Consider the following 24,725-nt stretch of genomic DNA (forward strand, 5'->3'; position numbering starts at 1 on the left):
GCGATCAACGCATCAAGAGTTACAGCCGGAAAACGAGAACCTGCCTTTTCGACATTTTTCAGCAGGTGCTTTTTCCTTCGTAACTTCTCTCCTGTTGATCCCACGCTGTTTTCGCTGCGTTTTCTGAGTTCCTGGGGGTCCAATTAGTCAGGAAAGGGTCATTTAAATCGAATCTGGGACCTAAAATTTTTCGGCCAAAAAAAAAGCAAGGCTAACCCCTTTGCATTTTTGGCTGAAATTTTCGCGATTTTGAAAAGTGCTGGAATGAATTCTTTCTGGCACTATTACGACGTAATTTTGCGAGAGAAATCGATTGGGCGCAGTCACAATACGCTGCGATCAACGCATCAAAAGTTACAGCCGGAAAACGAGAACCTGCCTTTTCGACATTTTTCAGCAGGTGCTTTTTCCTTCGTAACTTCTCTCCTGTTGATCCCACGCTGTTTTCGCTGCGTTTTCTGAGTTCCTGGGGGTCCAATTAATCAGAACAGGGTCATTTAACTCGAATCTGGGACCAAAAATTTTTCAGCCAAAAAAAAAGCAAGGCTAACCCCTTTGCATTTTTGGCGAAAATTTTTGCGATTTTGAAAAGTGCTGGAATGAATTCTTTCTGGCACTATTACGACGTAATTTTGCGAAAAAAATCGATTGGGCGCAGTCCCAATACGCTGCGATCAACGCATCAAGAGTTACAGCCGGAAAACGAGAACCTGCCTTTTCGACATTTTTCAGCAGGTGCTTTTTCCTTCGTAACTTCTCTCCTGTTGATCCCACGCTGTTTTCGCTGCGTTTTCTGAGTTCCTGGGGGTCCAATTAGTCAGGAAAGGGTCATTTAAATCGAATCTGGGACCTAAAATTTTTCGGCCAAAAAAAAAGCAAGGCTAACCCCTTTGCATTTTTGGCGAAAATTTTCGCGATTTTGAAAAGTGCTGGAATGAATTCTTTCTGGCACTATTCCGACGTAATTTTGCGAGAGAAATCGATTGGGCGCAGTCCCAATACGCTGCGATCAACGCATCAAAAGTTACAGCCGGAAAACGAGAACCTGCCTTTTCGACATTTTTCAGCAGGTGCTTTTTCCTTCGTAACTTCTCTCCTGTTGATCCCACGCTGTTTTCGCTGCGTTTTCTGAGTTCCTGGGGGTCCAATTAGTCAGGAAAGGGTCATTTAAATCGAATCTGGGACCTAAAATTTTTCGGCCAAAAAAAAAGCAAGGCTAACCCCTTTGCATTTTTGGCTGAAATTTTCGCGATTTTGAAAAGTGCTGGAATGAATTCTTTCTGGCACTATGACGACGTAATTTTGCGAGAGAAATCGATTGGGCGCAGTCACAATACGCTGCGATCAACGCATCAAAAGTTACAGCCGGAAAACGAGAACCTGCCTTTTCGACATTTTTCAGCAGGTGCTTTTTCCTTCGTAACTTCTCTCCTGTTGATCCCACGCTGTTTTCGCTGCGTTTTCTGAGTTCCTGGGGGTCCACTTAGTCAGGAAAGGGTCATTTAAATCGAATCTGGGACCTAAAATTTTTCAGCCAAAAAAAAAGCAAGGCTAACCCCTTTGCATTTTTGGCGAAAATTTTCGCGATTTTGAAAAGTGCTGGAATGAATTCTTTCTGGCACTATTCCGACGTAATTTTGCGAGAGAAATCGATTGGGCGCAGTCCCAATACGCTGCGATCAACGCATCAAGAGTTACAGCCGGAAAACGAGAACCTGCCTTTTCGACATTTTTCAGCAGGTGCTTTTTCCTTCGTAACTTCTCTCCTGTTCATCCCACGCTGTTTTCGCTGCGTTTTCTGAGTTCCTGGGGGTCCAATTAGACAGAAAAGGGTCATTTAAATCGAATCTGGGACCTAAAATTTTTCGGCCAAAAAAAAAGCAAGGCTAACCCCTTTGCATTTTTGGCGAAAATTTTCGCGATTTTGAAAAGTGCTGGAATGAATTCTTTCCGGCACTATTACGACGTAATTTTGCGAGAGAAATCGATGGGGCGCAGTCCCAATACGCTGCGATCAACGCATCAAAAGTTACAGCCGAAAAACGAGAACCTGTGTTTTCGACATTTTTCAGCAGCTGCCTTTTCCTTCGCCATTTCTCTCCTGTTGATCCTACGCTCTTTTCGCTGCGTTTTCTGAGTGCCTTGGGGTCCAATTGGTCGGGAAAGAGTCATACGAATCAATTCTGAGACGACAAATTGTTTGGTCAAAAAAAAAGGAAGGTTCACCCCATTGTATTTTTGGCGAAAATTTTGGCGATTTTGAAAAGTGCTGGAATGTATTCTTTCATGCACCATTCCGACGTAATTTTGCGAGAGAAATCGATTGGGCGCAGTCCCAATACGCTGCGATCAACGCATCAAAAGTTACAACCGAAAAACGAGAACCTGTGTTTTTGACATTTTTCAGCAGGTGCTTTGTCGCTCGCCATTTCTCTCCTGTTGATCCTACGCTCTTTTCGCTGCGTTTTCTGAGTTCCTTGGGGTCCAATTGGTCGGGAAAGAGTTATACGAATCAATTCTGAGACTAAAAATTTTTTGGTCAAAAAAAAAGGAAGGTTAACCCCTTTGTATTTTTGGCGAAAATTTTGGCGATTTTGAAAAGTGCTGGAACAAATTCTTTTTGGCACTATTCCGATGTAATTTTGCCAGAGAAATTGGTTGGGCGCAGTCCCAATACGCTCGCATGTTTGTATCCAAAGTTACAGCTGAAAATCGAAGAATTTCACTCGTCATTTCTCATTTGAAAGCTTTTCCAATCAAAATTGATTTTTAGCATTTCTTTCCACGAATTCTTCCCTGAGCGAATCAAGAAGAAGATCGGAACATTTTATAACCAACAGCAGAAGATATGCAACGACATGTTCGCGATTTCTGGCTGTCTATTTTTATCAAAAAAAATCAACGGGTATAGCATTCTTCCCATTATTAATAATCGATTAACTTCAGTCACTGCGCTCATAATATTATAAAAACGAAGCTGTCGACTACCAAATATATTATCATCTCGCCATATCGGTTTTCTATCATTATCCTGAAGCCTAAAGCCATCTTTTTACTAAATTTTCTTTTATCGTAGTCATTTTCACTGCGAAATTGCATTGACGTTGCCTCTGAACAGTCTGTTACGGGCGATTTTGTCAAATGTTGAAGCTTCGACGCAAAGGAGATAAGGCCAATCAATAAAGTCTTTTCAATTCATTAGGTAAATTATTTTTCCTAGAACCAACTTTGCAGAAACCTTTTCAGATTACATTGACATGTAAACCCGAGAAACTTATGGCGAATTCATCTTGCAGAAAGAAGGCACGCCGAGTGCAGATGTCCCAGTCTTGAGCCAATGGAAGGGCTAAAAAATTATGGAACACCCCTTAAAAGGAGAATATTAGATCTCCGGGCCACAGATTCTGCTCAAACTTCTATGGGTGTTTCTTTGGCTCAAGATATGGAGTTTCTTAAGTGTAGTTCCACAACACTTGCAATCTTGGTCAATGAGTTTGGTCGCAGTAGGACTCATTGAATAACGTTTTCATAGTAACACGTTGGGCACAATAATTCATTTCTTTAAATCTCAAAATCTAACTCTGTAGGTCCATACGTGGCGAATCCATTGTTACGTTGTAGGAGAAATTATAACATTTCTATCGTTATTAATGCCGCAAACGAGGAGAAAAAATTCAGCCTTCTCGTACGTTTAAAATTGAGTTTCTCACCACCTCAAGCGGATAGTAGGAAGAAGGAGACGATGACGTTCGTGTATCTTGCACACTTTAATTTGTTCAAAATTTAAACCCATATTTGGGGTCGCAATAAATTGGAGACTTTAAAATAAGAAGACACGATAAGTTAGCTATAAGAATTAAATATGTATTTCACAAATAATATAAAGACATAATATATTTTCATAGGAATACAATATAAAGTACACGAAACTCAAAGTTATTACGCCTGCATGGTAAAAAATATGACATATTAATAATAATAACAATAATAATAATAATAATAATAATAATATGTATAACTGTAGCTAATATATATGAATGTAAACCTACATCCAATAGTCGTAAAAATCAAATATGATAATAAAAATAATAAAAATAGTGATAATAATAGGCAATAAAATATCTAAAAATTGTAAAATAAAATTAATACAAAACGATAAAAGTTGACTTAGACAAATAAGGAGAATATGGGACATTGTTCAGATAAACTGGGGCTTCCGAGTAACGACATTATGATCATAATAATAACAATTTAGTGCAATAATTAGAATGTAGAAGCACTTGTATCTCGAATCGAGTGGTTGTATGCCTTTAGATACATACTCGAGGTGCTTAATTCACAACATAGTTTTTTGGGAATCTCAATTGCAACGATATAACAGTGTTAAAATGTTAAATACATGTCTATGCAGGTGTTTTGTTCATTTACCTAACGTACAACGTTTTTTTAAATCTCTATATATTTTCTGAGTTTCAATGAAATTATATGTCAATATCTGACGAATAGAATAAAAATCAGCAAGATTAAGAGAGATAGAGAGAGAGAGAGAGAGAGAATAACAAAGGATGAGAGGTGGAATGAGATGGAAATAATAAATTTGAAAATTCATTTAATATAAACAATTGGTTTTGAGTAATGTACATACGTATCATATTAATTTTCACCGCCTAAATGGCAAGAATCAAGATATATTGACAATTTATCTAATAACCGTCTTATATAATGGCGCCGAAGCAGATACGGTTCGACACTGTTGAGCTAATCATCTTATACTTAACGAGTTTCGTCAGTGTGTTCCAAAATTATTATCCATGTACAAATTTGTTAAGGGCGAATTAATGAATGTTACACAATATGTCCGAAACTCATTGTGGACATCAGAAATGGAATGATGCTGAGTTTACGAGAGGAATAATTTAGTCGACTTAATTTATGTGAGACATCTACCCTAACTGATGTTTATAGTAACAGTTACAGTTGCTGTTAATAGGTATATATATATATACACACACACATATATATATATATATATATATACTTATTAAGTAATCAAAGGTCACCGTTTGACACAGCGATCGGTGTTGCTGTGTTCGTGGTCAGTGGCATCGCTGGAGATCCAGCGCTGGAAGATGCCCATTTATTTTTGTGGGGATTTATTCCAAAACCCTCGTCGTAATTTCCTCTTGTTATAAAAAGTTGTTTAAAATGGAATATACAATACAATTTTCCGTTGTTCAATGTGAACGTGTCCATTCTGTAAGGAGAAAAAACGATTTTATCGACAAGCGTAAGATAAACTTTGCGGGAGGTAACCGTTCTCTAAAACTTTCAGAAACTTCTATGAATTTACTTAGAATCAGGTAAATTTTTGCCAAAATTAATTTCGGAATATTTATGAAAATAACTCGATATTTATTGAAAATTTATCTAACAAATCTTCATAATTACAGTTTTACCGAAAACATTCCTTTACAGTTACGTATAAACTTTCGTGAACTAATCGCAGAATTATGTAAAAACTTTGATATTTGTTGAAAGTTTATCGATCGGAATTCTTATAGTTAGAGTTTTATGGAAAATATTTCTTTTCCAACGTCTGGTTTGAAAGTTAGATTTTTTACGCCTTCGGAGCGCGCGTAAAGTGCCCCATTTCCGAACAGTGCGGTAAAACAACGTTGGCACATGCGCGCAATTGAAATGCTATATTTTACATACTTATTTTTACGCACGCGCACTTGCGAACAATTCAATTTTACGCACTGTGTCATTGAGCGTAAGTCATCCGGCTTTAATTCCGCGTTCTGTAACACAATCCTTACTTTTCAAATCAAACTTTCCTTCACGGTTGTTGGGAAAAATAGCGTGCGTTACATGTGTTAATCGGCGATATCTGACTCGTGCGATTGCAGCACTTGCAAGGTTAAGTTCGCACTCGTATTCGCGTGAACGCAGCCCTAGCCTTTGCGGCTCACGCTGCAAACTTCACACTCATCGGAAATCACCCACTTTCCTCACTAATAACACAATATACTATTTTATTTTAGACAATATTCTAGTTTCGTTTTACTTTACCTAAGAATGCAATTGCATTGGAGACACCGAAAACACTGCTTGTGGAAGATTTTGTTGTTGGTCTCAACCTTTTCCAATGGGTAAACCTTCTTCTCGCAGCTTTCGCACACTTCCGTCGTTTGAATTTCCTGGCATAGAAAAAATTGAAATAAGATAAATTTAACTCTGGGTTCGATTAAAGCGAAAGTTGGAAAAAGACTCAATACACTGAAATTGCTTGTAGAAAGAGAGATTGAGAAAGCGATTTGTGACAGGTTTTTTTTTCCAAATATATTTCAAGATGGCTGATGAACTTGATGAATTGACACTCGTAGAAAAAAAAAAAAAAATTACAGAACACTATAAATATTATTAAATATGCTCACCTATTTTGCTCAACGCGAATCAATTGGTAACAGCAAAATCGAGTTTAATTCGTATGGATATTTAAAGGAGGGAGTTTTGCTTTTGATAGTTTGGCTACGATAGTATGTAATTAATATATATACATATATGTATACATATATGTATATATATATGTGTGTGTATATATATCTGGGTACGTACATTATTTACCAATGATTATTATTATTATTATTATTTGTTTCACCACTATTATAATTAAGATCATGTTATAATTATTATAATGTAATAATATTGAACGATACATATATGCTCGATAGTGAAGGAAAAGTATTGCAATTAATAAAGAAAATTATACAATATTCAAAATAACATAAAATGCAATGTATTAAACCTCACTAATTGAAATATATCGTATATATATATACACATAATATGTATATTTTATACGCAACATATATATGCAATTTATGATAAGATATTCGTTGTTATGCGTTAAACTTCTTATCTTTTCTCTTTTCCTCGTACTAATCAACAACAAATTAAAATCAAATAATTTAACTTCTAATACGTATATTTATGAGAACCTATAAGTATTATACGTGTATTATAACAAATAAATATCTCCTTACATATTATGCCTAGAAAGTTGTTGCTGCAATCTTTTAATATCCCGATTAATACAGCAGGTTTACAGATAAGCTTATGGAAAAAATCCAACTTTGATTACCGAATCAGCATGTATTTATATTGCATATAATATGTAGCGAATGACATCTTAATCAACAATAAATATTGTAGCAAGATTGATGTAAACATTGCGGATGGTTACTCTTGATAAAATATCTGTAATGTACCTGCTGGTATCAGGATTACTCGATTCAGTAACTATAACTGTGGAAAAATATGCTTGGCAAAAAGTTATCGTACAATAAATTGCAAATTCCCGTTTACGTGATGTGCGGAAGGCAATTTGACATTTTGCTTGATCAAAAACGGATGTAATTATAACGTTGTATCGATCTTTTGCGTAACATATAACTGTAACAAGTTACGCGAAGGTTCATTAATCAGCAGTCGTAGGCACACCTCATAATTTCCTAATTGTTATACGTACAATTCTTACAACATTCTATAGACATAAATGAAATAACATTTTTCATTTTCTTCTTCCTCTTCTTTTTTTTTTTTTGTACACATTCCAACCCTCTACTGTTTTCAATATAATTATAGATTAGGTATTGGTCTACGATTAGAAAATCCATTTTTTTTTTTTTATCTCAATTTACTTATTTTTTTTTGCGTACGAAATTCACGCTTGCGCGTTACGTGTGTTTGTTTATTATACGTATAAATCGATTAAAATTATTACGCATTTCATATACAAAATATTAAAAGTTTACAATGTGTATAATGTTGTTTTCTTTTTTTAGTTTTTTTTTTTTTTTTTTTTCGTCTGTGTATGTATAATATATATTATAATATAACCCCCTTAGAAAAAAGGCCCTGTAGAGTGTATTTTTGTATCTTGTAAAATGTTAAAAAGTGCCGCTGCTAAAAATTTTTTGTTTTTTTTTTTTTTTTGTCCTACGTCCGAATGAGTTTTTATTTATACATTTCTCCCGTTTTGTTCGTACTGCGCCGGGAAGCATATATTCAAATATCAGTCCTTTTAGAATTGTTTCGGCGATAAAAGAAAACAAACGCGTCACGTTAATGATAAAAGTATTGAACTATTTTCTATTGGTACTATATTTAAAAAATGAAATGAAAAAAAAAGAAAAAGAAAGAAAGAAAAAGACAAATACCTACAAAACAGATTAAAAACCTTTAATGGCTAATTAATAAATTATCGAAACGAATCCTTATTGATCTTGAGAGGCTTTCTCTGTACAACGAACTTCGAGGACACCAAAGTCGATTTTTGTTTTCATTTTCCGCACATATGTCAGTCAAATTTAAACTGCACCCTGATCGAGTATCATATAATTATAAATAGCAGATAATAAAAGGTGGCTATTGCTTTTTTTTCAGTATATCAATCAACTGTTTATAAATTAAATTATTGCAAGATTAGTCTTATATTTCAAATCCATATTTATACCTAAGGTTATGCATACATTATATATTTTCCTTTATAGCCGTTTTACATACATATAAAAATCATTGTATATCTCGTCATTTTTTATTTACTTCAAAGTATATACCTTAGGCCATGAATGACACAGTTAAACGTTTATAACCAACAATATATATAATGTATGAATGTATATATATGTATACCCAGCTATAACGATATATTATGTGTATAACTTACATAATATTAAAACATAGTTGTATAATTATTACATACATATAATTTAACATAATTAATATTTCTTTATCATTTTTTTTTCTTTTTTTTTTTTTTTTCTTTTCATCTAGTATATAAGAATTTAAATGAGGTGGTTATTTATATTATAATTTTTCTTCCTCGTATATTAATTCTTCTTTGGCAAATCCGTTGGGCACCTTTCAGTCTTGATGTTTTTACTGTGTGGAAATTGCATAGAATTTCATTGTGATTATTTTTTGCACGTAAAACATTACTGTTGTTATTAGTAATAATATTGTAATTATGATTATTAATATTCAAGGTAAGAAACGAAATTAAAATTTCAACATTCCATTCCAATACATATCTACATATATATGTATACATATGTAAATATATATATATATATAAGTGCAGTCTCAAAATGCAAAACATATCATATTATAAGTATATGAATAAAAGCCAAAAATAATCACATATATATTTCATGCCAAACCACAAAACAACAATTATTCGTTATGATAATGTTACAAACGCGAGTGTATTAAATTCGTTTCACTGTTTTTCGAATTCGTAAAAATATTTACGGGGAGAGTTTGAGAAAATATAATAAATATTGAGATAAATTATATGGATTTTACTGACAGCGAAGTATACGAGAGAAAAAATTTCAAACGATCGATAGATGAAATTTGATTTAATACAGTAAAATTTGTAACACGTAACGATTATGACACTGAGGACATTTAATTGACATAACATACGGTAAAATCATTCTTAAGTAAGTAAGTAAATAAATAAAAAATTAATAAAAAAATTAGAAAAAAAAGTTTAATCTTCCAACATTTATTAACGAGTATAAATTTTTAGCGAAGAAAAATTTACTCTAAAATGAAACTACGCCCTGGCGAATTTTGTGAGAAAGTTTTTGCTCGTAAGAAAGTTATATATTACATTTGGAAATATGACAGATTCCCTTTTGCAAATGTTTATGCGATAAATCATAAGATGTTATTACAACTTCGATAAGATATTAAAAAAAAATTACATAATAGATTAAAAACGCACGAATCATCAGATCTATTAGATCAAAAATCATAAATCAACTAAAAATTCGACTATGCGATTTTTGATCTGGTGTATAGCTGATGTATATATATATATTTACATTTCATGATTTATCACACGAACATTGTCAGTAGGGTTTATAAAACGATAGCGCCAAGACGTAGCCTCATTCTATACTAGTCAATCACAGTCAAACAACCAAAAGCAAAATAGGCATTGCACGATTTTCTTAATTTATAAAGTACACCTAGGTATGTATGGAACAGTTTTTTCTTGAAAAGGGGTGAAAAAAATATTAATAAATTTTACTAAAAAAAGACGCTAAGAAATTTACGTTGTCATTGGTTTAATTATAAACATACGAAAAGAGGAAGACATAAATAAATGAGCAAAAACATACCAAGAAATCTATTTACGTAGAAGAAAATATTTGTATCTTTTTTTCATACGAAAATCAAGGCATGCATTAGATGATATTCGACATTTATTGTGTACATAAACACGCATATATTATACGTATAATATAAAATAACGGTAAATGACTCACAGGATTGAGAAAGTGAATTATATTAATTTTGTGCAGCATAATAAACGAAGTATGTATGATTTCAAGAATAAAACGAATTCTTACAGAAGATTAAATTATACCTGGTTCCTCTAAGCATGAGGTGTGTAAAAAAAAAAGAAAACAATTAAGTAGTACACGATAATTAAGTCGGATCGATTCATTTTCGGAGTTAATTTCTGCATGTTAGCTCGCAAGCCACAAACAAACGAAATAATATGCAAATAGTATTTATCCTATAGGTATATGCGTAACAGGATATTAATTGCAGTTATAAGCGAAATAAAAATTGTCAGCAATAATTAGTCATTGTTTACAATAGCGAGACGCTAAAACGTTAAATATTCATTACATATGAAGCATATGTTTCGTTTGTATATAAATTGGAAATATTATACCGGGTTATTTCGTGGAAATATTGTACAAGCAATTTAAAATAGAGTAAATTCACCAGCTTTTGGCAACCGAAAGTACAGATCGGTAAAATGTGGCAACCTAAATCGCATGATTTTGATAAAATGTATCACAGCTTGCGTAAATACAGATTAAACGTACCCTGGATTGCATAAGGGTAGGCGGATTTGGTGTAGAATGGATCCCGAATTGCATAAATGCAGGCGGATTGTGAAAAAGTGTCCTCTGGATTGCATAAACAGAGGCGGATTTTGATAGACTGTGTCCAGGGTTGCATAAATGTAGGCGGATTTTGATAAAATGTGTACCGGGTTGCATAAATGCAGGCGGATTTTCATAAAATGTGCTCTGGGTTGCATAAGTGCAGGCGGATTTTGATAAAATATGCCCTGAATTGTATAAATATATGGGGATCACACCCTATGTTAAATTTCCCATGCAACTTTTCCACGAAGTGACTCGGTATTTTCACGTCATTCCTTGGCATATAACAGATACTTTTGATATTTTTCGTACAGTATACGAACTTTGTTACGAAAATTACATTTATTTTTATTTTCTGCAAATTTTGTATAGAAATTATTACAGTATTTCGATCGGATCATAATATATGACGGATTTCAGAGATTAGAGATGAAAGAAATTGGAAAAGGTATTGATTTTTGTTTGACAAAATATTAACAAAATTCTTAACCGTTATGATAATTGTGACAATAATTTGCGAAGGATGGCAAGATTGATTTTAGTGTATAATACTTATCGATATCTGTAACGTGAACTCACCACAAATCTGTTGACCTTGACCTTCGCGGTACGCGGTACTTCTGGGGTTTGCGAACCAAGGGATTCAAACCGGGCTCGGAGACTGCTGGCGGATTCTATGCTTGACTGATCGCCGGCTCCCTGAGCAATTTCCATCTCAGCTACATGATGACTGGTCACCTTTTCGTCGGTCGTTTCCCACTGTTCAAATTTCGCGCGCAGCGTTTTTGCACGGGCTGCGTTCTGAGCTTGTTTCAAGAACTCGTCCTCTACCTGAAGTAAGTGAAGAAATTTTAGATTAGAATAATGGCTGCGATTTAATAGCACAAAATTATTCGATTTGAGGAAGGTCGCAAAGAGAAAACACAGAAAAATATACCGTTGAAAGTTAAATTTACGATAAACATTCCCTCTAATTTCTAATTTCGAAGATTAATCATTTTAGTATATTTCTCATGAATCTGAGATTTAGAATTAACAAAATGTTGTATTTATCTTGGTCGATGTTTCATTAAAGATTTGAAAATTCAAAATATGATAATCCATGTATCAGCAACGAATTGAGTGAAAAAAAAAAATTTCGAACACTTCTAACGGCATAAAAACCATTTAACCGTTCAAAGTATTGTACTATTTTGAGAATAACGTTCGATACTTTGTCGAGGTAGTGAAATCGCAGTAATATTATTCTCTCATGCATTTCCAACATGATTTACGCGAAAGCTGATTTACAATGTTAAGCCTATGTAAATAGATTCGTTGGCAGTGAAAACATTTGCTTATTTCAATTAATATTGTACTCGTGACAGACTTTTTGCCATTCGCGTATGCAATCTGATTTCTTTCCAACGTACAAGTGTAACGATAAGTCATTTCACGTTTTGCATCTTTCAAGTTTCCAAAAACTCGCGTCATCGTGTTCGAAATTTTATTCTACATTTCACTCGAATTCAACGGCCCTCTCATACATCCCGGTATATATTTATTTTTGCATCCATGATTTTTTCTAGCCTTTTTCAAAATTCCGTAACAATACTCCACAAAGAAACCCGTATAATTAGTATGTCCAAATTAGTGAAATGAAAATGTAACTCCTTCTGCAAAGCATAGAAAAATCAGAATTTCCTTCTCGGTGTAGTCTTCAAATCATCGTTTTACAGAAGAAAATTTGTGTGCATTTCCTCAAAAATTAAGCAGTTATCCTAAAGAGGGTTGGAAAACGCAGCAATGAAGTGAAAAAATCATGAAAAAAATTACAAATCTTTGACCGAATGAAAAAACACGTAACAAGGTGTGAAAAGTTCTGGTAGAAAGTGCGTAAGTTGAAAAATTGGCAAAAAAAAGAAAAAAAATCATCTACGTTGAAAACATGCAGGAAAATTAGCACGAACCTTTAACGAAATCGAACCAGGGAACGATAAATAATTTTGATAAAATAAGTAATAAGTGATTGGAAAATTTCGAGAAAAAAAATTTACGAGTCAACGGCGAAATTCAACCAGACAAGGTTTAAAAAATGGGCAAAAAAAGGGTTAAAAGTTGAAAAAATGAGGGAAAACGAGCGCAAATTTTTGGCTGAACCTAACCTGAAGGGTCGAAGAACTTGACGAAAAAAAAATGAATAAATTAATAAACGTTGAAAAAATGATGAAAAAACGTCGAAACGAACCTTGTCCGAAGCCCGAACGTAGTTGGGGTCGCGATCCTCGCCGCTTTCGACGCCCTCGGATTCTTCGCCCTCCTCGTCTTCCTCATCCTCGGATTCGGACGCCGTTGGTTTTGCGAATTTGTCCTCAGGCGGTGGTGTGAAACGCTTCAAGGGCTTTGGACCGTCGGGCAAATCCTCCTTCGAAGCCTTCTCCTCCATCTGTCTGAATATCGACAGCATCTTCCTCGCCGTGTCGGTGTGGACAACCTCGTTCACTCTGTCGTCAGCTCGAATGACTTCCGGGTCGCGGTAGATTTCACGTTCTGGAGACTCCATCTAAGCATCCCAATATACCACGATTAATTATCCTACCATTTATATTATTTATATTTTATAACCCAAATTATCATAACACGTTATCACACGTTAATTATAGTTGATTATAGGTGAGGGCAATTAACCTCGAACGCAAAAGCAGGATTTTTCGAAGAAGCCAAACTTTTTTTTCTCTTCCTCCAACGGAATCGTGGATTCAAAATCCAGGTACTGGTTGTTTTTTTTTTTTTTTTTATTCAACTTCGTATTCATATCTGAGATTAAAATACAAATTGTGAAAGGTAGATATGTGAAGATTTCATGACTTCAAATTTTCGATCATCGAAATTATCCGATTTCTGTTTTCATATTACATTACCTTATTTGTCTTTCTTTTGTTCTGATAATTCAACTTCGATTTAGAATGTTCTAAGTACGTTCATTAAAAGATCAACGAGATATTATACCGAAGATTCGATGATAATCAGCTTTCAAATATGTTTTTTTTTTTTAGTAGAATAAAACAAAATTTTATTACAAGGTTATAAAAATGGTTGAAGGCGTTAAGAAAAAGATGAGACGATTAGTGCGTATCTCTTTTGATTTAGCGTAAAATCAGTTACATGTAAGTGTACTGTAGGAAATAAGGTTATTCTAAGAATTGGGAAAAATTTACAAGACATAATGACGAGGGTCTTTGATCGTTGAAGCGTTTCAATTGTAGGTTATATTTTTATGTAGGTAATGGAGGAATGTTTGAACTGACTGGGTCAACTTCGTGGAATAAAAGGCGGTGATCTCGTTTCTGCCGCGATAGAAGACTGCAATAAGGTTGGATAACCGTGATTGCTATACAGGTTTTTGTCAACTCGGAAGAAGAGTTGTCGCACTATTTTATACTTAACAGTCTTTCGACGACACGTCGTGCTGGTTATGTACAGTTAAGGATCTATGAGGTGTACAGTCCGGTAAAAATAGTGTTCAAACGACGAGTGCAACCGACGTTAATCGAGTTGAATTAGGACAATGCGACGACGACCGTATAAATAAATAAATTGAAAAAAAAAACATAGTTCTCGCACGAAAAACGCTCACAATCAGTTATCAATAACTCAATTGTTTTCCTGAAAATTGTGACGATTTCTTTTTCTTATTTATCAATTTCTAAGTTCATTACGCTTCACATAATGTTCTACACGGTGTTTCCGAGTAAACGCTGCAGCATTATGTTGGGTTGCCTGCCACTGAGGGGAACAGATATCGGTAAAACAGACTTACCAAGTTGTTATCACTTTAGTCAAGTCAAGTGATATACTCACTTCAACGTGATTCCGTGGTTATAAACAACGAATCAAGTGCTGGACGAAATCGAAACAAGTTGGTAACACGGCAGTTCAAATTCACTCATAAGGACTTTAACGTGCTGCCTGCCGATAACTCAGTGAGCCTGTATTACCGATATTTGTTCCCCTCGGTGGTAGGCAATTCAACATACTGCAGCGTTTACTCGGAAACATTCGCGATACTACCAAAATTTATTTCAGGAAATATTAGAAAAAATATCAAAAACATGGAAAGGAACTTTTCCCCTTCATGGATAACAAAAGGTAATTGAGTGAATTTTTCAGTAACAAAAGAAGGGCGCCTTGTAAAGCGTTAAGACGACACGAGACACCGCGGGAAAAAGTTGGTTCACCCGGTTGACATGGAAAGTTTGAGGAACAAATACAACGTGATGTTTATTTACTACCAAGTATAAACGACATGGCAATGCAATGTGAGAAGGGTTGTGTTAAATTAAGTTACGAAGGTGCGCACTCGAGGAATCTCCGCATTTCATGGAACAGTAAACATTAGAAAGCACACGGACAATGAGACGAGACGTCATGCTTGGGAGTAAATTAATACGAACTATTCTACTCTGATGTAAAGCCATTTGCGGCACAGAAGAGAGAAGTACTATATCATGCTTTTTATACTCGTGTAGTTTATATCTCCAATGTTCAGATTTTACGCTGATATAAAATTTAGCGATAATTATTTATTATTTTCAGAAACTTTCAGAAATTCTTACTAATTTATTCGGACGACAGTAAACTTTTGACGGTTATTGTTTTTATTTTTTTTTAACTATTTCTCACAAATTTTGATAATTTATAGGAATTATTTCGAAATATCTGTGTGCAAAAAATTAATTTTGGAAGATTTACGGATAAACCTTAACCCTCCGTGTGAAAATTTGTTTTTTATATCTTTTGTCTGTATACTTTTTCAAAGTGTTCTAGGCTTTCAAGAAATCGGAAAAAAATCAAGTTTTTTTTTCTCAAAGCGTTGATTACATTATCCAAAAACTGGTAGACTCAAAAGTTTTGAAGTATTTTCTTCATTCACCGGGAGTTAATATTTGTTGATAATTTTTGAAAAATTTTCATCTTTTACCACGAAATTGACTTAGCTAAAAATACACAAACACGTTAAAACTCTCAAGTTTTGTCAAATTTTTGATAAAAAATGCGATTCCGAAAGAATGCGATTTCTTTCCAGAAACTCTATATAGAATTTCTCGAAACCTTGAAACTTGAGAAATCATTATAATAATTCAATCTTTTTCAAAAATAATACAGAATTCAAATATTTATTGCAATCGTGATAAAACGGGTTCCATGGCGAAGTAATTTTTGTTTTAAATTCAGGTAATTCAGCGCTTCAAGAATTTTCGATAAGCAAAAATGCATGTGGTGAAAATTTTTGAAAATGATTATTACTTTTTGAACAAGTCAATAAAACAGTTGTATTTAAATGTAGAAAATAATTAAGCCTTGCGGAGAATCATACGTCTTTATTCTTGATCAAATCAACAGCGTTCGCGTTAATGAGGTTAAATTAAAATAAAACTGAAAGACCAATTCAGGTTTCGGGTGCGTTGTACATTTTTCCCACTATCAATCGTTGCGACGGCACTGAGACTCAACACTTCGCATAAATATACTTTTTTCTCGTAAAATTTACACCCATTAATGGCGTTGCCTAATGGTACGAGAAATGGCAACTCTCACGACGAGAAAAGAAATATACCGTAATTCAGGGTCGTAAACTGTTTCAAGCAGCTGCTCGTACATTACGCACAATAACGTCGAGTGTAAATTTTCAGATAAATAACAATAAACTGTTTATCTTGAAATATTTTCTGCAACATATTATCTTCTCGAAGAAACATTATGAAATATTCTTCTAACCATTGAAATATCACATCATTTGCACAGTAAATCTATTCATCAAGTGCAGGTAAAAATTATTGAAACAATTAATATTTGGTGTATCGAAAATAACGGCATTTTACCGACAGCATGGAACAGATTTGAGAGAGGAAAAAATACGACGGGGATCGAGATTCTCATTTATAACGATAATATATCTTGTTAATACCGATCGCAGGACGATTGGTTATCTTATTTTACGATTTCAAGTATGACTAACTGTAAACATACTTCTATCAAACGTAAAACAAGTAGCACGTGCGAATCGTGGAGTCAATTTCAGTGTTCGTATTTTTTTTTTTTCATTCGTTTCGTCTTTCATTACTCCTCGAACAATTACCGTTTTCACGTTACCTCGTGAATTTACAGTTCTATTCCAATTGCTGCAGAAATATATTAAAGGTACGTACGCCTGTTGGAATAACGAACCATCATTAATCAGTATATTTTCAATTCGTTTATACGAACACATTACTCAATTTTTCTTCACCAATTTTAAGACAAGCCTAAGTTTTCAACTAAGATTCAAAATCTTCCGAACATTTTCTGATGCGTACTAAAAAATTGTAGCAACTTGATTTCCGCTGAACATTGAATTAAGATTCTTGCGAAAATCTTTCAGAAATATCAGGAAAATCGTAAAACAATATTCGTGAATATTATAGTTTGGAGAATATTTTTAAAAAAAAAGATAAAAAAAAAATATAACAGTTTTTACAGAAACGTTGTCAAAGTTTATGGGAGTTTTCATCAGGCTAAAACTTCGATTAAGTAACCGAGGGACGAATTAATGTTTCATAATGATAGGCAATTAACAGGCTCAGCAATCCGCCAAGCTTGACGCTATAAAATTGGCACAAGTCCTGCAGATTAATTCTCGGATTACAACGCGATTACGGTAAATAGCAAGGCGACACCGGCACTGCTTGATAAATATTGTAAGATTGTTTATACGCGCTGTTTTTTTTTTTTTTTTTTTTTTTTTTTTTTGCAAATTTGAATCACAATCGTACATATCACGAAAACTTTATCATAAACAAAAGAAACGTAAGCGAGTTGCGTACATAACTAAAAAATGTGCAATCAGATTAAGATTGAAATTCCGCAAATTAAGGTTAAAAAAAAAAAAAACTCCGGAATAACCCGCAAAAATGATAAAAATTATTCGAAATTCGGAGAAGGAGTGGAAAACAAAACAGAAAATAAAATTTGGTGTTTCGTAACAAGTGAGGTCGCAATCGTGTCGGTGAAATAATTTTAAGTCTCGTAAATTCCTTGTACCGATAAGGAATAATATTATATCATGCATAATACTTTTTAATGGTTGCGACAGTCTGAGTCTAATAATAACTCGAAAATTCCGTTCGGCTTTCACTGTCGAGCGATATTTATCAGTTTCGTCATTGCTGAGTGAGGAATAGACGGCATTTCAAGGATCGATTGTCGTTTAAATATTACTTGACAACCTCGTCGACGGGTCGATTTTCACTAAAAATCTGTATAGAAATCGAGTCGCACAAAAGCCGCTGAACTAATTGTTCAGGTAGTCAAGTTTCCCCGGTGGAAAAATATTTTTCACCATATTTTTCAGTAAACGTATGAAAAATTCGTCAGTTCTAATTTTATTACGATTACTTCCACGGTGTTCGAACATTTTTAGAGATTGATTTAGATTTACAAAAAGTCATTTTGACGCTTGAAATCCCGTGATAAAAAAATTGAAAAAATCAATCGACTAGGTTGATACACGACAAAAGTATTTCAGAGGCCTTGAAGGGAAGTTCCGAGAGGCGTTTTCAAATACCAAAATAGTATGATTGAAATAATTATTGCTTTGAGATTGAAAAAAAAATTTCAATTAAGAAACAATTCCTGTTTCATGATATTATATTGTAACAATGATCCAGTTTTTGACAGATTCAATTCAATTGCGTGGTACAGATCGAAAAAAATGTTTGCAAAATATTTTGTTCGAGTGGTAAAATCGTTTCTCACAAGAGGAGTATATCACAATAGATTTCTAGGACACAGCGATTGGCGGATTGTGTATACAGGGCATTCCATGCCAACTCTGATTTGTTTCCGCCAAAAAAGACGAAAATTTTTTTTTACAAATATTCTTTTTTTTTTTTTTTTAAGCCATCTCAAAAACGCCATTTTTCAGAAAAATTCACAGACATGCCTCGATATGAAACGATTATTTTGAGGCCAGAACGGAAACCTGATTCCGGTTTTTTTTTTTTTTTTTTTATTTTTCCAGAGGGATTCAAACAGTTTATTTAAACAATTTCAACACTTTCAACGCAAGTTGTACCATTTTTTTATTTTTTTTTTTTCTTTGTTTCGATGTTTCTACTCGGAAGATTTCGAGAAGAATATACGGTGTTAACGGTGAAATTTATTCACGGCAAGACCATTTTTGTTGACAATAATAAGCATTTTGCGAACAATGAGTGCAAACGCATGGGACGAAGGGAACGAAACGCTTCCTGCGAGTTTCTCGTATTAAGAACGACGTTCGTGAATAATATTCTCTTTTCCAACGCGTTGCGTAGCTGTCCACCTGTACAGGTAGCCGAAGCAGCGGCTTGCAACCGGACGTGTTTGCACATCGCGAGTGTTGGATGGAATATTTCCTCGACTAGTCCTCTCGCACACAAAAGCGATTGGGCGTCAAGCGGACGCCGGTTGACGGGCTTAAAAAGACGGAAACGATTCCAGCGATGAATTATTTTATCACGATGAAAAGCGGCGGAAGCTCAGGAAACGAGAAAATTTTAATCCAAGATGGAACTGAAGCGAATCAATTTTAATACCTTGGGCAAATCAGAATATTTCAACAAATTTATCCAGAATAAGTAAATTTCTAACGGTTTATCAATTTTTCTCATAAAATTACTTACAAATTGTAACGGTTTCAACGAATTTCGTTGAAATGTCTATATTTCAGCGTGAAAAACGAATGCCGGCAGATTTGTTTGAAGAAAGTTTGATCATTTGTTGAAATATTTTGAAAAGTTTTCCCGCCTCAACGAAACGGATTCGCCGATCTATCGAAATTTAAGAAACGACACGATTTTGTGACGTTTTTTGGAAAAATTTTAATACATTATTCAACTTAATTAATTTTGGTGTAACATTTTAAACCGTTATTTAACAATTTTTTGGTTTTGTTAATTCTTTCAGCGGCATCGTTCGAGGTTGACAGAATGACAAGGAAATAAATACGCGAAAAGTTGGTTAGATGAGTCGTAATTAAATTTTTTACCATTCAATAACTGAATCAACAAAGTTTTCGGTTTATATTTCTTTCTTTCGTTAAAATGACAAACTTTACGCTCTTTTCTCTTGACGGTTAACGATTGTTTCAGCTCTTTCGTGTACTTTGTTTTTTGCTTTCCTTTTTACACAAGTCACAAACTAATCGCAGTGTTAATATTTTATAGTGTTTTTAACGTATAGTTTCACGATCTACGATCACGCGACGATTGTAATTACAAACTATGATTGCGGTGGACGTTAACGTTGAGTAGTTGTAAAAATTTCGATTTCGATTTCGTCCTAAATTCTTCATTGCTGTGGTATAAAACCATAATCACCTATCTAGGTACATGGAAATTTCTGCAATTCTCGACCTCCGACTATTCATCGTGATACTAATTTTTTGATCGGTAAGTTTCAAAGTGCACAGAATGGTTCGGATTTTTGGAATACATTTCCGGTAATGTATGGAGAATTTCTTATAAAAGACGTACTTAGAATGTTTTCCTCTTAAAAATATCATTTAGAAAGTTCGTTTGAAGGTCGAATAAGTTTGCCAGATCTTCCGCATAAGAATTAAGAATTATACATTAGACGCAGGTGTTTCAAATTGTTAAACTTTCACATAAACTTCCTAAATATATAATCACATTTCCATTTCATTTAATACAATAATATAATACCGTTACGATATTATCAACGAGCAAAATTGAGCTGTCACTATGTTTTCCTTATCTGTGTGTAAAAATATCACGCTTACATTTTTTGCGGAAGATATTCGTCACTGTGGCCAGAATTGCGGCTTTGCTTCAAACACACCTTATCTACTTATTATTAGACATTGCGGTAATCGCCGACAAGGAAGTTAAAGTCTTTCGCAGAACTTATCCGTCATTTAATACGTTGAATCGAAAGATATTCGGATATTCGTGAATTTAGATTTGTGCAGTTCGTAATCGATCGAAAACAGTTACCCTCAACCGTAACTTAAATTCTTTCTGTAATTTCTTTACGTCCGAACTCTTCGAATGACGGATACGACGGATACATTTCAGTTTACGATCTACGTTGAAACGTTGCAGCTTTCTTTCAACAGTTGCGTAGGTGTACGGAAATTTTTTCAAAGCTACTCGGAATTATTTGAAACTTACTTAGTACGTGGCAACAGGTGAACAAAAAAGCATTTCACAAACGATGACAGATTTTTAAATGCCGTAGTTTCGAAAACGATTGAATTATTATTTAAACTTGGAGCAAAGAAAAAAAAAAAATGCATATTATGTAATCTGGAATTAAGGGGCTTAAACTGATTTTGATTCAAGAAGTAATGTTTAGTTTTAGAGTTAAAATTCTAAAGTAATCGGTACATTACTGTCGCAAAAATATTTTCAACAAGAAGATCGTCGGTATTCATTTTCAATGATTTTGAATCGTCTCTATTCTTTTACTCTAGAATCCCATCGACCGCCACTGATTTGAAAGTTCTGCAATAGAATCTAGACATATATGTATGTGTCCAAATAATTTACATATTTGATAATAGAATAGAAAAGGTTGGTTCCGGTAAAAAAAAATATGTTTTACGTTTACCAACTTTGTAAGGTCGATAAAAATACGACTAAGAATTCATTGGAAATTTTATTAAAAAATGACAACTTGTTGTCTCGGTATTGCATTCCTGCAACCAATATTTTTCGAGATAAGATGATTACCGAGAATTTTTTGAACAATGGATACCAAGAACGTGAAACAGTTCGCATAGAAAGTTTTTTTTACTACCAGTGTAGCCTGGAAATTGACAAACTTTAAAAATAATGTTATAGAATACAGGCAAAAAAAAAAAAAAATACATCTTATCACCCAGAGAATGAATAATTTTTGACAAATTTCAACGTGTACAAGAAAATTTCCCACACTGAGAGAAATTTTTAGTTCCGGTTACCGTTCAGCCCTCAACTATTTTCATTTTTTACCACAATCGAAAAATATAGTTCTAGGTAGAAAACGAAAATTATTTTTCTAGCTGTTACCGGAAAGTCTATTATCCGTTACTAATTCTTTCTCATTACGATCGCTGTTGCTAGATCTTCTTGCAACTGTTGCGAAAATGTAATGCTCGTGCAACGATAAATTGACGTTAAATCCTTGTTTAACTAAAAAAACTACAGTAAACCTCAGAAGCTGATTTTCCGTTACAATAACGTAAAATGTTTACGCGTACCTCGTTTTTCCTAATTCCAACAATGTTCGAACAGTTTTTTTTTTGACGATACGTGTTTCAGCGAATCTTTCTAGTTGATATAAGAATTTTCTCAGTGAGAATCTAAAAAATATCCTGGATATATATATATGTATATATATATATAATTTTCTGACAAAAATTCATGTCTCGTAGTTGAAAAGTGTGAGAACAAAAACAAAAAAAAAAAAAATTAACCACGAGGAAAACCGAATCCCAGATAGATTTTGAGCTCTGAAACGATACCTTGGCGTATCTCGTCGGAATTGTTGGTGGCTTGGCGTCGTCGTCGAGTCGGTTAGTCGAAGAATAAAAACGTCGCACTCGGTACCGCGTTAAATGAAAGAGTGACTGGGGAGTGTAGGTCGCAGGAAGCCTCGAAGCTAATCTCCTGCCTCCTCCTCGAAGCAATGAGTGGCTCCTCGAGCGGAGGATGTAAGAATCATAACGGTACGCGCCGGTCTGACACTCCGGGGTTCAAGGACAGTCAACCGACGCGTCTTTGGCTCCCCTCGAGTCCTTCGCCCCGGAGTCAATCGTCCCCAGTTTTCCCTTAGGGGCAGGTTAGGGACGGCAGGCCTCTTTTAAGGGCCAGGGTCTGATGATCCCCGCTTTCGAAGGCGAGTCGGCTCTACAGTCCGCTCAAAAAAGTCTTAGAAATTTTAAAATTCCACCCCCGCCACCGCGTACTTCCTTCCGCGTCTGGTTTCAACATATTTTTTCTTTTTTTTTTTTTTTATTACAAAAAAAATTCTATCCATTTCCAAAGCTCAAACCTCGTTTCCAAAGTTGCGCATGTTTCGTGATTTTTATGCTAGGTTAGAGTAAGGTTTTACAACGGTATCACGGTTTGGATATTTGATGGACATTTGAACCAGTCGATCAACTTCATTTTCAGCCTACTCTTGTTCGGTTTACATTTAGAAAATTCTACGTTTGGAATACGTTTCGAGCGGACTGTACACCTGATACATCTTTAATATATCGTAACAGCTGAGAAACAGAAGTGTTTTTCAAAGTAATTTCCTTTGCAAAATAATACCATTTAACGCTTCTGAAATATTACCGATCGGGTAATAATATTTACGAGCAAATAATAGGTGCCTGTAAGATAAGCGGTACGGTATTTATAGTCCTGAAGATTTGATTGAACCGGAAACCGTTATCAAAATCGAAAATAAAACCGGTATTTTCGACCATTCAATCCACAGGAACAGGAGTCAAAACAGATTTCAATGAACTCTAATGACTGCAGGAAGACGAAACGAGCGACGATTGTTGGACCGGTTTGAAATACGTTACGAATACAGCTGCGAATACCACTTCTGAATAATATGCGATCACGATCGTATTTTTTTCTGCAAGGAAATATTTTACCCATCGAATTCTACCTAGTACTCGCGACTTCATAATGCCATTCGTATATTGGCAGAAAATATACCTACGTCATTCTAATTGTAAGAGAGTAGAATATAATTATAAAACTTGGTACCATCGCCATTTTCACTTTGTATTAACTCCTTCGTAACGAAGTAAAATCTTCACAACTTGTACAAAGGGTTTTATACCTAAATCTTCGCGTAATCAGCCCGTAAGGATCAGCTGATTTCAATCATCGGCGCCATATTGCCGAGAAGAAAAAAATGCATTGGGATTCACTCTGAAATCAGGTTAGTCCGACTAACAAGATAGACTAGCTGCTGTTATTTGTTCTGCTTAATTCTTTTATTTTGCAGTAGAAGAAAATACTTACTGCATTTTATGAACAACATTTTCTGATGTATAATCAAAACATTTCCTTCTGTCCATCTGATACGAGAAACTTTAGAGATTGTGCCGAAAATTCGATTTTACTAAAAGAAACTGAAATTGCGTGTATCGCAAAAAAAAAAAAAAACTATAGCTGGAACTAATGTCTGGAGCAATATGGCGTCGCATTGGGCGATCAGCTGATCGGTTCAGCCTCAGTTTTAGACGAATAACGTAAATATCAAGGGGCGGACAACTTCGTACAAATGGCAACAGTTTTCTTTTGTCTAATGGAGCTTGTAGGTTTCTGGGAAACGTAGGTAAAAATACGACTTTCATAATTTTATACGACACAGTTAGCATGGTGAATTTGCTAACATCAGACGGCATCCTCTGATGTTTTTGATCACAACCCGTGTAATCGTCGAGCATATCGACTAATGGAAAGTTGATAAAAAATAATGACGAAAGGCTAAGTGAGCAGATTCAAGAGAGTACATGGTGCAATAAAATTGGCGCGCTGTTATAATCGCGCGCAATTATGACCGCGCAGTCTTGCATATTACGGTTATCTCGAGATTGCCAGTAGAAGTTCTCTATGTACTTGGAAATTGCAATCAGGTACCATACCATGGCCGGACAAGACGCTGTCCCAAGAGCCGTAAGCAAAGCCTTAAGCAAAGTTTCAGGTAATTACAGCGTATGAAGAAAGGAATCGC

General features: G+C 34.5%; 1 protein-coding gene across 19 annotated transcripts in view; it reads right to left on the bottom strand.

Moving 5' to 3' along the window:
• Positions 1-4,592: 4,592 nt before the first annotated feature.
• Positions 4,593-24,725, bottom strand: part of LOC124174678 (probable GPI-anchored adhesin-like protein PGA55) — a 116,854-nt gene continuing 96,721 nt past the window's right edge. For 17 of the 19 annotated variants that reach the window (XM_046554035.1, XM_046554029.1, XM_046554032.1 and 14 more), the window contains 4 exons: positions 13,207-13,521; positions 11,559-11,810; positions 6,073-6,200; positions 4,593-5,254 (listed from right to left, as the gene is read on the bottom strand). In XM_046554035.1, coding sequence (XP_046409991.1) covers positions 5,050-5,254; positions 6,073-6,200; positions 11,559-11,810; positions 13,207-13,521 — 900 coding nt within the window. In that variant the 3' untranslated portion in view covers positions 4,593-5,049. Of the gene's footprint in view, positions 5,255-6,072; positions 6,201-7,678; positions 8,947-10,444; positions 10,454-11,558; positions 11,811-13,206; positions 13,522-24,725 lie in introns of those variants that run through there. The other 2 variants (XM_046554038.1, XM_046554040.1) reach the window with 2 other exon arrangements.

The sequence above is a fragment of the Neodiprion fabricii genome, chromosome 2 (genome assembly GCF_021155785.1).
Source record: "Neodiprion fabricii isolate iyNeoFabr1 chromosome 2, iyNeoFabr1.1, whole genome shotgun sequence".
Lineage (NCBI taxonomy): Eukaryota > Metazoa > Arthropoda > Insecta > Hymenoptera > Diprionidae > Neodiprion > Neodiprion fabricii.